Genomic DNA, 17,434 nt, shown 5'->3' with positions numbered 1-17,434 from the left:
AGAGAGACTTATCCCTTGTGTATAGGCAATAGGGAAGATGAGAAACAACCAATTCTCAAAGATTCTAAACCTAAATATATAGTTTTTAAAGGCCTTTAGAATTAAAGTTACATAAGTAGATTTAAACATTTGAGTGGAATAATTGGAAAAGTAATCTCTCAAATTCCATATAAATAAATTATTTACTAACCGTGATAGATGGCTATTACCTTTATTTTTGGTATTTTGGGATAAATTTAATATAATTTCTTTCCATTTTGCTAAATACTCTCCATCTATAAGATAAACAATTGTTTTAATTACTGATGAAATTGAATAAAGTTCTAGATTTGATAAAGATATACCTCCCAGCTATACATATGATAGGACAATGCAATTCTAGGCTTTACTGGATGCCACAAAAAATTTTAATCAGTGTGTTAAATTATTTTTAATAAAAGAGCTTGTAGGGGAATATAAATAGATTGCATTATGTATAAGATCTTTGGAAGCAAAATCATCTTTATAATGGAAAGTTTTTCATCCATTGTAAATAGAATTTTGTTCCATTTACTTATTAAAGTCTCTATGGTTGTTATACTTTTACTATAATTCAGGTGTAACATGTATTTAATATTAGTTGTTATAATTATACCTAAATATGTTATTTTTTGAGAATGAGGTATATATTTTTTATATTGATCTTGTATATTATAACTTTTGGAACCAATTAGAAGAATTTGAGTTTTATAGTTATTAAAATGAAGACCAGAACTTTTTTGAAATATATCCATGTTTTTAAACAATTCTTGTAAGGTGGGGTTAGTACCACCAAGAGTGATTAATACATCAGCAAACATTTGGATTTTTGATGTTTCATTAAGGTTTAATCTATAATTGTGTATACTATTGTTATCCCTTATTAAGTTAGCCCAAGGTTCCATAATTAACATGAATAAAAGAGGAGATAAAGGGCAATCTTGCCTGGTTCCTTTTACAATGGGTATGTTCTGGGATACATTTCTACCTCTCCTTCAGTAAAATAAAAATATAGTCCCAATTAACAGAGTCAAAGGCACAGTTAATATCTAAACTAACAAGAGTCAAATTATTCTTTAACATTTTTACTGATTCAATTAAAGTTATTGTTCTTTTAATGTTATCATAGGAAGTTCTATTAATTATAAAACCTGTTTGATCCATGTCTACCAGGGATGGTAAAAAAATTTTGAGTCTATCAGCATAAATAGACATGGACATTTTATAGTCTATGTTTAACAATGAAATGGGCCTATATGAAGCACATTTTGTAGCGTTTTTATCATACTTTAGTATGGGAGAAATAAATGTATACTTCCAAGAAAGGGGTATAATGTTATTATTTTGAGCTATATTAAATACTGTGTGTAACAACGGCTTTGGCAGGTAAAACCTTGTAAATTTCAGAAATGATACATTCATTACCGGGAGCTTTATTTTGCTTAAGTTTAGTGATTTGATCTTTTGTGTCTTTAAAAGATATTTGTTTATCTATTAATTTTCTTTGTATTTTTGATAGTCTGTTCTTTATATTATTATTTATAAAAGACTGAATATCTTTTGTACTATCAATCATATCATTGGGTTGGTTTAGTTTTAAGAAAAAAATCTCTAAACTCACTTAATATATTTGGCAAATCAGATACTATTTTTTCTTTTGCTGGAGAAGAGATTTCTTTAATATGATTAAATTTATTTAATCTTTTAGTCTTGCTAGCTAGTATATTCATAGATCTAGGATTTATAGAAAAAATTTTACGTTTATATTTTTCAAGATTAAACATGATCATGATTTAAAATTTTTATATATTTATTGTTTTAAGTATTTATTTCATTATTCTATCTTTCTTGTATGGGTTTCTTGAAGCATCAAGTCTTAAAGCATCTAACTTTGTTTGTATATCTTGAAGGTATTTATCCCATGAAATTCTTTACTTTTTATACCAATCAGTAATGTTACCATATAGGTATGCTTTTATAGCATCCAAAATGTATACTTCAGAGGTTCCCTGTGTGTTATTAAGATCAATAAAATGTTCTGTAGTAAAGAAATCAATGAAGTCTTTTAGTTTAGTTATGTACGCTGGTATCCTTTTTAATTTTATGAACATTAAATGTGGAGTTTAGAATAAAATCAAATGTTATGGAATTATGGTCCGAAAGGGGACATGAAATCACTTTTGAGTTTAATTAGAAATCAGTTAAGTTATTAGAGATTAATACCCTCTCTATTCTTGAATATGAATTATGCCTATGTGAGTAGAATGTATAGAACAGTGACTTAGCATCTGTAAAGTTATTAATATCCTTCATCATGTCTGAATCTCAAAATTCATTCAATAATTTGGCTACTGCTGGAATTTTTCTTTTACCATTGGTACTAGAGTCTTTTATATTAGAAATACAATTAAAATTTCCAGCAAGAATAATACTACCCTTAGAAAACTGAACTATATGCTCTATATGCTGTTTTACTGCTGTAAGTTCAATGCCAGGAATCCAATACATATTTATTAGTCAAAATATTATTAAATTCTATAACAACTGAAGATAACATCCCTTTGTTATCTTTGTGTCAATTATTTTAGGCATAGGTGATGTATTTTTTCCATCGTATGGCCACCCCTCTCTTTTTTGTGTATGTTCAGAGCTAATCAAAAATTTGTAAGATTTGGATTCCAATTTTGAGATATCTTCATTTAGTAGATGAGTTTCTTGGAGAAATATTAATTGAGAATTTTGTAATTTAAGATATTTATTTAAAGATCTTCTCTTGCTAGGATTATTTAACCCATTAATATTTAATGATATACACTTTAAAGATGTCATAAAATGTTATTGTTTCTGAATATCTGTTGTTGATTAAGTTTCCTTTTATTTTCATATTTATAACTCAATAGAAATTGACTATTAGGAATACAATAATTTATACAAGGAACATATAAAACTTTTATACAATGAAATATGTATATATCAAATTCAATTTTTAAGACTTGGTGAACATCATATTAACTATTAACAAAAACTTATAACATTTATTAATAACACAGACACTCTCTAAACCCCTGAGTTAAACTCCTAATTTGAGTGACATCTGCCACCCAAATTGGCCATCAAACTCAGAATAACACTCATCTCCTCCCCACCTAAGTACATCTGTTGTTGCATATTTTAACATTATAAAGTAGTACATGTGACTAAAAAAAGAACAATTATGAAGTAAAATACATCCATTACAATTGTATGTACTCATTCAAGAAACAAATTAGAATATATCAAGTGTAACTATTTAATTTTAGCTTTTGATGTTATATTCTTAATATCACTTCAAGTCATCATATATTACACATATATAATAAAGACGTGTTGTGAAATGTTCTCCTTTTTGTCTCTCTTTTATTGTGCCAATAGCTAATAACACTATTTCCCCATCTTCATGTATCTGAAAACAAAAGCATAGAAAATACTGTATTATAGTTGCCTACTGTAAGATGAAATTCCAATAAAGTCCTCAGTATTTTCTAAGAAGGAATGTAGCATAAGTCTATGATTAGTAGGGATGGTCCATGACTGGGAAGTGGTCATAGGTGGAAAGACAACTATTCCATGAGATTAACTTTACATATATGCCTTTCTGTTGCCACTCTTTTCCTTTCCTTCCTTTAAAACCTTTCCTAATCTGAAACAGCTTCTATCTCCCTCAGAATATAGCAACACATTAGTTAATACAGCAAACATCTGCATCTCAGACTATACTGTATGCCATAATTTAGTTTCATACAGAATATGTTTCATTCATTATTTGTTAACCTTCTGTCTGTACTAGACTTATTCTCATGTCTGTTTTCTGTGTCTTGTAGAAGAATATTAAATTCTGCATATGTCTCATGTAAAGATTTTATAATATTTTAATGACGCGTTTATACTAAATGTTTGTTATACCTAAATATAGTAGGACTATGAATACAAGTGTAAAAACATAAGGGCTTAATGTATCAAAGTGATCTGTTTATAAACACTTACAAATGATTTAACATAGTCATATTATACAGGTTACTTAGCTGCAGTTCTTTCATTTGGCTTGTAGATGGCATTAGAGACCATCTATTCAAGCTTATTATCCAGCTTTGCTAAGTTTCTCAACTGGGGTTCTCTCTGTAAACGTCTCTATGGAAACTTTAATAATCTGTGATTTCAAAACATATAGTCAAAGGGACAAAAAATTTCCATTAGTATTACCACAAGTAGCAAATTTCCCTGAAATATAATACTAAAAACAATGGAAAATTGAAATCTCTTTAGAGAGAAGAAAAAATGGCAAACAATAAAAATAAAGAAAACATTCTAAGCATCAAAGCCTCCTCATCTTTAATTCCCTCTCATAAGTCCGAAACATAAAATTCAACCAAACAAATTATAACGCAACTACTAGATAAAAATAAAATTTACTTGCTAAAATTGAGCACATAAATCAATAAACTAGACTAATAATAACTATAAATACCATTAAAACAGCTATGTACCATAAAGTTGCTCAGTGCAGAAATGAAAGCCATGTAATGTAAAACTGAGTTTTTAGAATAGAACTCTCACATTTTAGGATGCATCTAAATGGGCCTATATGAAGCACATTTTGTAGCGTTTTTATCATACTTTAGTATGGGAGAAATAAATGTATACTTCCAAGAAAGGGGTATAATATTATTTTGAGCTATATTAAATACTGTGTGTAACAACGGCTTTGGCAGGTAAAACCTTGTAAATTTCAGAAATGATACATTCATTACCGGGAGCTTTATTTTGCTTAAGTTTAGTGATTTGATCTTTTGTGTCTTTAAAAGATATTTGTTTATCTATTAATTTTCTTTGTATTTTTGATAGTCTGTTCTTTATATTATTATTTATAAAAGACTGAATATCTTTTGTACTATCAATCATATCATTGGGTTGGTTTAGTTTTAAGAAAAAATCTCTAAACTCACTTAATATATTTGGCAAATCAGATACTATTTTTTCTTTTGCTGGAGAAGAGATTTCTTTAATATGATTAAATTTATTTAATCTTTTAGTCTTGCTAGCTAGTATATTCATAGATCTAGGATTTATAGAAAAAAATTTACGTTTATATTTTTCAAGATTAAACATGATCATGATTTAAAATTTTTATATATTTATTGTTTTAAGTATTTATTTCATTTATTCTATCTTTCTTGTCTGGGTTTCTTGAAGCATCAAGTCTTAAAGCATCTAACTTTGTTTGTATATCTTGAAGGTATTTATCCCATGAAATTCTTTACTTTTTATACCAATCAGTAATGTTACCATATAGGTATGCTTTTATAGCATCCAAAATGTATACTTCAGAGGTTCCCTGTGTGTTATTAAGATCAATAAAATGTTCTGTAGTAAAGAAATCAATGAAGTCTTTTAGTTTAGTTATGTACGCTGGTATCCTTTTTAATTTTATGAACATTAAATGTGGAGTTTAGAATAAAATCAAATGTTATGGAATTATGGTCCGAAAGGGGACATGAAATCACTTTGGAGTTTAATTAGAAATCAGTTAAGTTATTAGAGATTAATACCCTCTCTATTCTTGAATATGAATTATGCCTATGTGAGTAGAATGTATAGAACAGTGACTTAGCATCTGTAAAGTTATTAATATCCTTCATCATGTCTGAATCTCAAAATTCATTCAATAATTTGGCTACTGCTGGAATTTTTCTTTTACCATTGGTACTAGAGTCTTTTATATTAGAAATACAATTAAAATTTCCAGCAAGAATAATACTACCCTTAGAAAACTGAACTATATGCTCTATACGCTGTTTTACTGCTGTAAGTTCAATGCCAGGAATCCAATACATATTTATTAGTCAAAATATTATTAAATTCTATAACAACTGAAGATAACATCCCTTTGTTATCTTTGTGTCAATTATTTTAGGCATAGGTGATGTATTTTTTCCATCGTATGGCCACCCCTCTCTTTTTTGTGCATGTTCAGAGCTAATCAAAAATTTGTAAGATTTGGATTCCAATTTTGAGATATCTTCATTTAGTAGATGAGTTTCTTGGAGAAATATTAATTGAGAATTTTGTAATTTAAGATATTTATTTAAAGATCTTCTCTTGCTAGGATTATTTAACCCATTAATATTTAATGATATACACTTTAAAGATGTCATAAAATGTTATTGTTTCTGAATATCTGTTGTTGATTAAGTTTCCTTTTATTTTCATATTTATAACTCAATAGAAATTGACTATTAGGAATACAATAATTTATACAAGGAACATATAAAACTTTTATACAATGAAATATGTATATATCAAATTCAATTTTTAAGACTTGGTGAACATCATATTAACTATTAACAAAAACTTATAACATTTATTAATAACACAGACACTCTCTAAACCCCCCTGGAGTTAAAAACTCCTAATTTGAGTGACATCTGCCACCCAAATTGGCCATCAAACTCGTAACAACACTCATCTCCTCCCCACCTAAGTACATCTGTTGTTGCATATTTTAACATTATAAAGTAGTACATGTGACTAAAAAAAGAACAATTATGAAGTAAAATACATCCATTACAATTGTATGTACTCATTCAAGAAACAAATTAGAATATATCAAGTGTAACTATTTAATTTTAGCTTTTGATGTTATATTCTTAATATCACTTCAAGTCATCATATATTACACATATATAATAAAGACGTGTTGTGAAATGTTCTCCCTTTTTTGTCTCTCTTTTTATTGTGCCAATAGCTAATAACACTATTTCCCCATCTTCATGTATCTGAAAACAAAAGCATAGAAAATACTGTATTATAGTTGCCTACTGTAAGATGAAATTCCAATAAAGTCCTCAGTATTTTCTAAGAAGGAATGTAGCATAAGTCTATGATTAGTAGGGGATGGTCCATGACTGGGAAGTGGTCATAGGTGGAAAGACAACTATTCCATGAGATTAACTTTACATATATGCCTTTCTGTTGCCACTCTTTTTCCTTTCCTTCCTTTAAAACCTTTCCTAATCTGAAACAGCTTCTATCTCCCTCAGAATATAGCAACACATTAGTTAATACAGCAAACATCTGCATCTCAGACTATACTGTATGCCATAATTTAGTTTCATACAGAATATGTTTCATTCATTATTTGTTAACCTTCTGTCTGTACTAGACTTATTCTCATGTCTGTTTTCTGTGTCTTGTAGAAGAATATTAAATTCTGCATATGTCTCATGTAAAGATTTTATAATATTTTAATGACGTTGCCTTATACTAAATGTTTGTTATACCTAAATATAGTAGGACTATGAATACAAGTGTAAAAACATAAGGGCTTAATGTATCAAAGTGATCTGTTTATAAACACTTACAAATGATTTAACATAGTCATATTATACAGGTTACTTAGCTGCAGTTCTTTCATTTGGCTTGTAGATGGCATTAGAGACCATCTATTCAAGCTATTATCCAGCTTTGCTAAGTTTCTCAGCACAGGGTTCTCTCTGTAAACGTCTCTATGGAAACAATTTTTTTTGCTTTCAGTTGTAGCAGCCGCAGTGAGATTGCATACCAGGGTTGTTTAGCAGTTCAAATGCACAAGATTCAGGAGGGAAAACATTTGCAGCTTTTCTTTAAGAAAGCTGTTGATTACCTCATGGCAAGACCAGGAAACACAAAAATGAACAGAGAAAAAAAGGCAAGAGGGAGAGAGCTAATATATAGAATATCAAAATCAATAAACTCCATTTCCCAAACCCAGCAAACCAATAGACCACCACAAACACATCAAACCATGCTAAACCCTCCATTTCTTCACAACCAACAGTAAAAAAAAAAAAAAAACAAATCAAAGCCCCGTCCACAGTACAATAATCAGGGAAAACCAGCACAGCTATCAAAGAAGCCATTCGCTTAACATTACACCCACATAGTCACATTTTTAAAATAAATACCTGATGACTTACTCAAAACATATCAGTTCACGAAAGGGACAAAACAAGAACATTTCTCATTAGTATTACCACAAGTAGCACCACATTCCAGTAGCAGAGCAACAGATGGAAAATATAATCACTAAAGCAACATTATGGCAACAATATCACTGAAAAAATCTCTCTTTCACAGAGAGACAGGGAAACAAAATGGCAAACAATAAAAAATAAAGAAAACAGTTTCTAATGCATCAAAGACCCTCATTTCCTCATCTTTAAGTCTCTGCATCTACCATAAGTTCCCAAGAAACCATAAAATTCAAACCCCAAACATACGGAGCAATTATAACAACAGACAACTACTAGTATTAAAAAATAAATAGCTTTTACTTGCTATAGTAATTGAGCCACATTAAATACAATAAACTAGACTTAATAATAAACTATAAAAATACCATTAAAACAGCTATGTACCATAAAAAGAAATTTAAACAATAAAGACTCACCTGTTGAACCACTTCCATTTCCCCAACTTCTGGGTTAATTTTTAAGGCTTAGGTAAATGAAAGCCACTGTAAAATAGTTTAATCACTTATTCTTGAGCTTCTTTTTATGTTCAGAGATCTTCTAGGAACTCTCAACATTTCTTTTAAGGCTGGTATTTGCCCAGTCCATATCCTCTATTTTATCAAGCAGTTTTCTTGTTTTGACAAAAGTAATGGCAGAATCTACGTCATCAAATATTTTTGGACCATCTTGAAGAAATATTTTTAATCTGGCAAATAATAATAGGTGTGTTTTTATTTGGGTTTTCTTTAGTTCTTTTAGCACTGGCAAAAAAGCTTTATTTTGGCAATTACAGAAGATAAGTAATCATTATCAAAGCGTACAACATTTTCTTTATATTTAATAGGAGATGTAGCCCACGCAGTCTTTAACACTATCCCCTTGTCGTGAGATGATAGAAACTTCACTATAACAGATTTAGTAGAATTGGATTTACCTTTTTTTGAAGAAGCCAAGGACCTGTGGGCTCTCTCTATCCCATATGAGAGAGCTTCAGGAAGCTGCAGTACCTCAGGGAACCAAGAAGTTAAGAATTTTTCCATATTACCTTCTTCAACATTATCAGGCAAACCAAAATAATTTCTTCTTGATCTATTCTCTAGATCATCAATTTTTGCTTGTAAAAGTGTATTTTGTTTTAAGAGAAAGTCTATATTATGCTCATCTTCTTGAATTCTAATGTCCTTATCATTCAGTGAAGTCTCTATTCCAGTAATCTGTCTCTTTTGTTGCTTAAGGTCTTCATGTAATATTTACATTTGTTGGGAACATTTTTCTTTGAAGTTGTCCAGTTTTACATCCATTCTATAATTTTTTGTTGCCAGTTCTTGAATATTAGATAATAGTGACTGAAGTTCCTTCTTAATAGTTGTTTCTTGAAGTGTAGATTTGGAGTGGCTCATTCTGGAGTCAAAATATTTTCTCTAGTACTTTTTGACAGGAAAAATAAAACAATTGCAAACATTTTTGTATACTATCCTAAATGATGATTAGTAGATCCCAAATATGTATGGAAAACCAAAATTAGGATAGATAAATTCAAAAAATCCTGTCACAAATATTCTGTAAAGGCAGAGCAGGGAGAAAGTGCTGTTACTTAGTGCTCATCTTGGCCATGCCCCCCCCCCATTTTAGTGTTTTGTGATGCATGATCTGAAATAGTTTTTGGTTGGGTTTCCAAACACCCATACTCCTTTGAAATATAATTTCTGTTCAGTCTAGCCCAGTTATTATGCAAACTGTGTATGGTTTCCTGCTAGTAGTTTTATATCTTCCTTCCATTCCAAATATTCTTTTATATTTCTTCAGAAATCTACCCTATTTTGTTATATTTTCCTTCTAGGTCTTCCTGATATATCTTCACTACTGCATATCAGGTTCCAGTCTCCATCCATGAATAATATTCCCTCTTATAAGCTAATCACACTCTTAAGTTTCTTAACAGTTCTAGTTAGAATATAAATGCAGGAAAATTAGCTCCTCCTTCCCTGCAAACAACGCCTCATGACAACGTATCTACCATTGTCTTTCTCCTACTCCTCTATCATTGCCTTAGACACAATCTCAATCAACATCATCTCCCCATCCCCTTTACTCTGTCCCTGAATAACCATTCTAAAATCCTTTATTTGCAAAATTCACATGTTCATTTCTAATTAAGCATGTCTCCAGCAACAATGTTATTTTAAATGTATTAATATAATTCAGTACTCTGCCTCTTGTCTACAAGCTGTAATGCCATTCACATTATATGAAATGACTGACAAGGCAATCATTCTGATAAGATGCTATTACTTTCACATATTCTATAATACAGTGTTTTTCAATACGTTTCTGACTTGTAAATTACATGTAACATTAATGTTTGACATGCTAATCTTATATGTTGTTGCAGATTATCATAGAACCCATGCCGCATTTTCCCAGACAGTCTGATGGTAGTCTAAATTCAGGAGCTCAGGCAGCAGCAAATAAGAACTGAATATTTGTTTTAATCTTTGAGCGTAAAGTGCATGAAGGGACTTTCAAGAAAGTTGCACATTGATCAACTGGTTGATATAAGCTTTCCCAGAGCAAACCCTGCAATTGTGAAAACAAGCCAGTTAAAGCTATCCATTTGGGTAAAATTCAGCTAATAGCTAGTTATTATACTGCCTGGATGCCAGCAAAGGACAATTTGAAAAGAGAGAAAATCAACTAGAAAAGGAGAAGAAATTGTTCTGACTAGGAAAAATCCTGCAACTGGTCACCAAAAGTCAGTTCAGATTCAGCAAAAATCAGTTCAGGATTTAGCTTTGGCACAGAAGATTGATTCCAGTAATCTAAAGGGAAAAAAATAACACAAATGTACTCAGAAGTTTTTTAAATAAGTGAGACAAAGAAGGAATACATATTGTCAAATAAAAGGCTGGAAAAATAGAAGATGCTTTAATCAACTCAACTGATAAAACTGTGAAAATCAAAGGTTAACATGATAAAAATAAGAGTTAGAAGACAGTGCACACAGAGAAAACGTGAAAATCCCTCTTGTTATAGAGAAACTGGGAAAAAAAAGAGTGCATTAATTTTATGGAACTATAAATAAGCAAATTAACTGAACTGATGTGCCACAGCAGGACTGGTGAGAGGACAAATCATGTGCATGCTCCAAATCATGCCGTGAGAAGGCAACCAAGATGTACATTAGTAAAGATGCAAGCATACCAGGAGAAATAACTGCTCCTACTAAAATTGTGTCAGAAGGGAAAAAGGATTAGAAATTGGGGATAGCATAATATTTGTGGGAAATGCTTATTTGCTTCATACCAGATAGGAGAGAAAGAAGTTTATCTCAAAATGTCAAAGGCAGGTGTGAGATTCAAGCTACTGTATTCAGCATTCTTTGGAATATTTTTGTCGTGGAGGATCACAGACATTTTAGACACTGAAATGGCTAATGGGGAAATAAAAACCTTACCCAATAAAGAGTGAGGCAGCAAGAAATAGGAGACTCCACTTCTCATTCTTTTGACAACAAAGCCATGCCCAGCCTTTTCATTTTTTTCTAGAAACTACTTCACACAACAAATAAAATGCAGAAGACATTTAGAACTTTACAAATGTTTGTAACATGATACTGCAACAGAAATTATCAGACACTTACCATATGTTTCAAGGCACTAGAAAGAAGTTGCCTCCCAGCTGGTTTGTCAAAATCTGCAACAATCCATATGGTAGCTGTATAAATTACATTCTCACCTAGAAAACAAGCAGTTAATTAATTTGCACACCTTGGAACAGGGAAAACAAAAAATACAATTCAACATGACTCTCACTAACCACCTCCTGCATCAGACATTCAATAATGTGCCAAGTACATCAGTGCCAACAGCAATAAGTGGCACCTTAAATATACATGGCTGGAATAAACAAATTAAAAAGAACCGATTTAATTAAATTAAAGCAAACAAATATTTATTTGGTCAGCCAGCTCAAAAGATAACAGAGTGATACAAAAGTGCTTTCAAGGACATTTCTTCCTCTGTCTTGCATGAAGGAGCAAAGAAACATCAGTGAGCTAAAATTTGGATGGGATTGAAAGGATGGTTAAAAAGCCTGAGAAAAAGCAAGGGCAACAGAATAAAAAAGATTGAAAGGAGGCCCAATTTATTGGGGGGGGGGTGCTGAAGAAGAAAATGGGATTGATAATCTAAATGTGGGATAATAGTGTAGCCGAGTAACTTGTAGGGAGTCATGGTAGGAACTGCAGACCCAGCAGAATACAGTTCTTATGGGGAGTGGTTGTGGAGTTACGAAGGCTGATGGGTGCAGTAAGATGGTGGAGATGATCAAGCCATACACAAGGGTTAGAGAACAGGGTTGGAGAAATACAGGATGGACAAGAAGGTCATAAGCAAGTGGGGAGGACAGGGTGTCAATGGAAAAGGCAGTGAGAAAACAAGATAATGGAAGTAAAAAAAAAGACTTGTTTGTTTTCAAAACAGAAATGAGAAGAAAGGAACAAGACAGAATGGTCAGGAGCTGCTACGATCAGGGGAATTAGCAGTCAAGGAAGAGACAGTGGGAAGCATTTGTAGGAATAAATGCACATGTTGTAGAAACTAAACAGGGGGGTACAAACCTAAGGAAGGCAAATAAGGAGTTTGTCATTGTGACTAAAGCAGGTGGAGAAAGTGGAAAGAAGACATGTGATGATGATGAGGAATGACTTCCAGAAGGGGAGACAGGCAGAAAGAACACAGGAAAGGAAGATAGGAACAGCATGACAATGAGAGACAGATCTGAGGCTGTTAGATCTGGTTTTAAAGGTCTGACTATGAAGTTTACATCCAAATTGCCTTGAAGAAGCCTGCTTGCCATAACTCCATTTGAATATTTTCTATCTCCCATACTCATAGCAAGATTATTTCTGAATAAAGTTTATGACTGACTTCTGAATATAAGCGAATACTGGGATACTTATTCTATAATCTTGGAAAGCATTGTATAATGTGTAGATCATGTGTATTTTTTTCCCTATTAGTGATATTTTCTTAGTGATTCGATAAACACATTTACATGTCTAAATATGTATCTATGTACATAATTCAGTATTAGGTACACCAATCTGATGTTTACTCCTCTAGCAGTACGTTCCAGGCACAAGACTTCATGAGTTTTCTAGAAATGGATTAAACATCATATTACAAACTAGGAAGAGATCACCTTTTAGTAAACTACAATTAAAACAATATAGTAACAGCTCCTGAAGACTTTCTTAATAGTTTTAGAATTCAAACTGATTTTTTTTTTTGCAAGGAATCATAGCAACACTAAGTTATTTCACATGGCTTGTTAACACACTAGACAACAATAGCAATCTACTGATTAACTATATTTCATTGCTATCTACTGCAATTCATTACTGTTTGACTGCATTTTACTGTATTTCCTTGCTGTTTAACTGTATTTTTTCATACTGCAAGTATTATTCTTTTAACTATAAGTGATTAATCTGTGCTTCTTTGTGAGTTTTTTTCTTACGGAGTTCTTAACTTTAAAATTGAGTAGCATAGTTTAAATACAGGTCTACAGCATCCAAAGTTTTAGCTGCACGGTTTTAAACCCTTTTTGAGGTATTCCAGCTATAAGTTAACTGTTTTTTTCTGGAAAATAAAAGTTCTAAGCTTGTTTTCTGCCTTTCCTGTTACTAGAGTAGTCCAGGCACAGATTTGCTGTATCTAGGACTGTTTTGTAAGTTTCTGAGTTCCCCAGACCTTTCTGTATTAGAGGCAAGCCTTCCAGCTTATCAGTGGGAGTGATAAGCACTAGGTAGCCTATCTACCACAAGAGGAGTGGTTTCTGGCTCTGAAATTGTAGTTTATTGGCCGTTTGGGCAGTTTTTTCTATCCCTTTCAACTTTCTCTTCTTTCTTGCACTTTAATTAGCTTATTTGCCTACCACTTCATCAGGCTTTTTGTAGCAATTATTGTAGCAAACATAAGTGTTAACAGCTCCAGTACTTCGTAATGATGACCATACCTCCTGGCATGTCTGTGCTTTCTCCTATTAACCTGGTGAACTTGGGCATTCTGAGGCAGTGTAGCAACTGCCTCATGTACACAGACAACCCTCTACTCTTACCGCCCAACACTCAGACTTGTGAGAGATGCACTTATATCTCCAAATTGGAAGCCATGCACTCTCCAGCCAAGACCAGAATAGCTGGTTAAGAGGAGAAGGTAAACACCTGCACCACACCACATGGAATTCAGCCCTCCAGAACACCCACCATCACACCCCTCACATAAAAACACAAACCACACAACCACCTTCGCAGGGGCTCTCAAACGAAATCTACATAAACAGCAGAGACCTTCAAGGCAGAAACGCACTCGACCACCACAACACAGCACAAACCACAAGACACATAGCTCACCTACACAGTGTGCACCTAAGCCTCTAAGGCAAAACAGCTTGCCCAATACAATAATCATAGGTGACTCAATAGTGAGGCACACTGATGTCCCACTCACTAGGTTGAATAAGGAGAAGGTAGCAGTCAGCTGTCTATCAGGTGCCAGAATCCAACACATAACACATGCACTCAGGTCACTCCACAAGTACAAGTATGACTCTGTCATTGTCCATGTGGGTGTGAAAGAGGAAGCAACATACTTGACCTGGTTATTACTAACATGGGCAACTGTTGCTCTACACCAATAGTCAATTCCTCCCTGGTTAGATCTGAGCACATCTCACCCACACCCCGCTAAGGTATCCACCATGAAAAACTTCTCCAAAGCTGACTTTGGAATCCTAAAAACAGAGGTGGCTAACTTCACGGCACCCATGCTAATGGAAAATATATGCATGACTGCTGAATCATACACCAAAGCACTGTACAAACACGTACATAAATGCTTGGAACTAGCCATACCTGACAGAACCAAAACACTCTCCTCCAAAAAAAGGAAGCCAGTCTGGTGGTCCCCTGCCATTAATAAACTCTACAACAATAGGAAGAAACTGATGCAGAAAAAAATTAGTTGCCAAGTCTGGAAAAATTCCCTTATTAGCCTCAGCAAAAAGTTGAGATCCCTTATAAAAACATCCATGGCCAGCTATGAAGGCAGAATTGTTGCAGACAATAAAAACCACCACAAGGCCTTCTACAGTTATATCAAAAATCTCCATGGCAATACCCAGATTTGCTCTGAGTTACTGCACAATGGTACCTCCTATACTGAACCAACAGATATTGCCAACATACTGGCTGACAGATTCAGTGCCAACTTTACCCCTCTCTGCTCCCAAAAGGACCAACCTCAATACTGGAAGAATGCCAGGCACCCAGCATTACTACAGCACAGGTTAAAGCTGCATTGTCTAAGGCCAAGAATACACTTTCCATGGAAACTGACAACATCCCTGGCTGTGTTTTACATGAATTACAAAGTGAACTGGCACCACATCTGTGTGCTCTGTTCACTCACAGCCTCACCTCAGGCTTTGTCCCTACTGAATGGCACACTGCTACAGTCATTACTCTCCATAAAGGAGGAGCGACTACAGACCCTGGAAATTATCATCCCATTAGCCTGATGAGTCTGATATGTAAGGCTATAGAGTGCATCATCATGGACCTAATTAACAAGGATTTACGGAATCTCCAAACCCTAGATCCCACGCAGTTTGGTTTTGTGAAAGGTAGATCATGTCTGCTCAACCTGGCTTCTTTGAGTCAGTCACCAGAGCGGCGGATGAAGGTAAGGCAGTTCATACAGCCTACCTCGAGATGGCCAAGGCATTTGATACCATTCCTTATTCAGGAATTATTGATAAACTCAACAAACTAGGCATCAACCCCTATATTGTTAGATGGGTTGCAAACTGGCTCACAGAACCCACAGTGTGAAAGTAGCGGACTCCAAGTCAGACTGCCAACAAGTCACGAGTGGAGTCCCACACGGATCGGTCCTGGGTCCTCTCCTGTTTGGCATCTACTTCTCAGAAGTCCGGGCCAACATGGAGGGACTCTGGCTGACCAAATTAGCAGATGACTGCAAGCTGGGAGCCATTACTAACTCCCCAAGTGATGTACACATCCTACAGAAAGGCCTCACTGAGACCAATGACTGGTGTTAAAACCATGGCCTCAAGCTTAATGCCAAAAAATGCGTCATCATCCCCATTGGGAAAAAGTCAGTTCCCACTAATTACCACATCGATGGGTGCCCACTGAACAATGAAAACGTTATAAGAGATCTGGGGACACAGGTTGACAGCAACCTCTCCTTCGACCACCACATTGCCGCTGTGGTCAGAAAGTCTTTCTATGTGGCATATCTCATTACCAAGGGTTTTGCATCCAGGAATAAAGAGGTCATCATTTCTCTCTACTCGTCCCTCATTAGACCAATCACAGAGTATAATGCCCCATTTGGCATGTACATCACTAGACACCTCCAACAGCTGGAGAGGCCACAAAAGTACCTCACAATGAGGATGTTTATATGTTGGAGCTTTTCTCCCCGGGCCTCTGCTGAAAATGGACATGCATCCAGTCGGACTATCCCAGTCAACAAATGTAAAATAAATAAATAAAATAAATACAAATCCTAGGTCTTAAACACATGTCCTACACAGACAGACTCAAAAAACTCCAGCTATTCTCGGTCTCATATCGTCTACTAAGAGGCAATCTCTGCTTGACTTACAAAGCCATGCTTGACCCAGCTCTGTTAGAAATGCTACATCGAAAGAAATCCCTCCACACCACACACTCCACAGACCTCAACCTCATTACCACAATCAACAGAACATGTTGCAGGGACAGTTTCATAACCCAGGACTGCCCATGATCTGGAATAGACTTCCCATACATGTCAAGCAGAGCACCTCACTGGCCCTCTTCAAAAGAAATCTTGATGAGTGGATGGGTAATAGAAAGTTCACCCCGGGATCACTCAAGTGGCTCTACTTGATAGACGCAATGGGAACTAACGATGGGCGACACAATGCCAGGACACTTCTATGGGCTAGGCTTGTAAAGGTCCTAGGGCCATTAGCCTAGTACACCTATGAACCTATGAACATAGTGCTGTATCCAATAATGTGTTGGATCAATGAGGTATAAAGTGGTTCAATAACATCCTTTCAATAGATATGCCCTCAAGAATCTGACTGGTGACAGTATATGTTATTCTGATTTTGGCAGATACACATTGATCAAAGTTTTTAAGCTGCTATCTACCAATGCCCCAAGATTTTTAATCATTTGACAGTATTTTGCAATCATAATTTATGTCTTTTTGAGCAATTTTTATGACGCTATTTTGACTGACATTAAAGGTGAAGTTATTATATCACATTATATGTACTTTTTGTAGATCTTTTTGGAGAAAGTAAAG

General features: G+C 34.0%; 1 protein-coding gene across 2 annotated transcripts in view; it reads right to left on the bottom strand.

The window, feature by feature from the left end:
- Positions 1-17,434, bottom strand: part of UGGT2 (UDP-glucose glycoprotein glucosyltransferase 2) — a 4,352,373-nt gene that overhangs the window by 2,316,500 nt on the left and 2,018,439 nt on the right. For both annotated transcript variants that reach the window (XM_044072987.1, XM_044072988.1), the window contains exon 21: positions 11,686-11,780. In XM_044072987.1, coding sequence (XP_043928922.1) covers positions 11,686-11,780 — 95 coding nt within the window. The remainder of the gene's footprint in view (positions 1-11,685; positions 11,781-17,434) is intronic.

Source organism: Protopterus annectens, chromosome 5.part1 (genome assembly GCF_019279795.1).
Source record: "Protopterus annectens isolate FY-2018-M chromosome 5.part1, PAN1.0, whole genome shotgun sequence".
Classification (NCBI taxonomy): Eukaryota; Metazoa; Chordata; order Ceratodontiformes; family Protopteridae; genus Protopterus; species Protopterus annectens.
The sequence above is the reverse complement of the archived record's forward strand: the minus strand, read 5'-3'. Positions and strand labels throughout refer to the sequence as shown.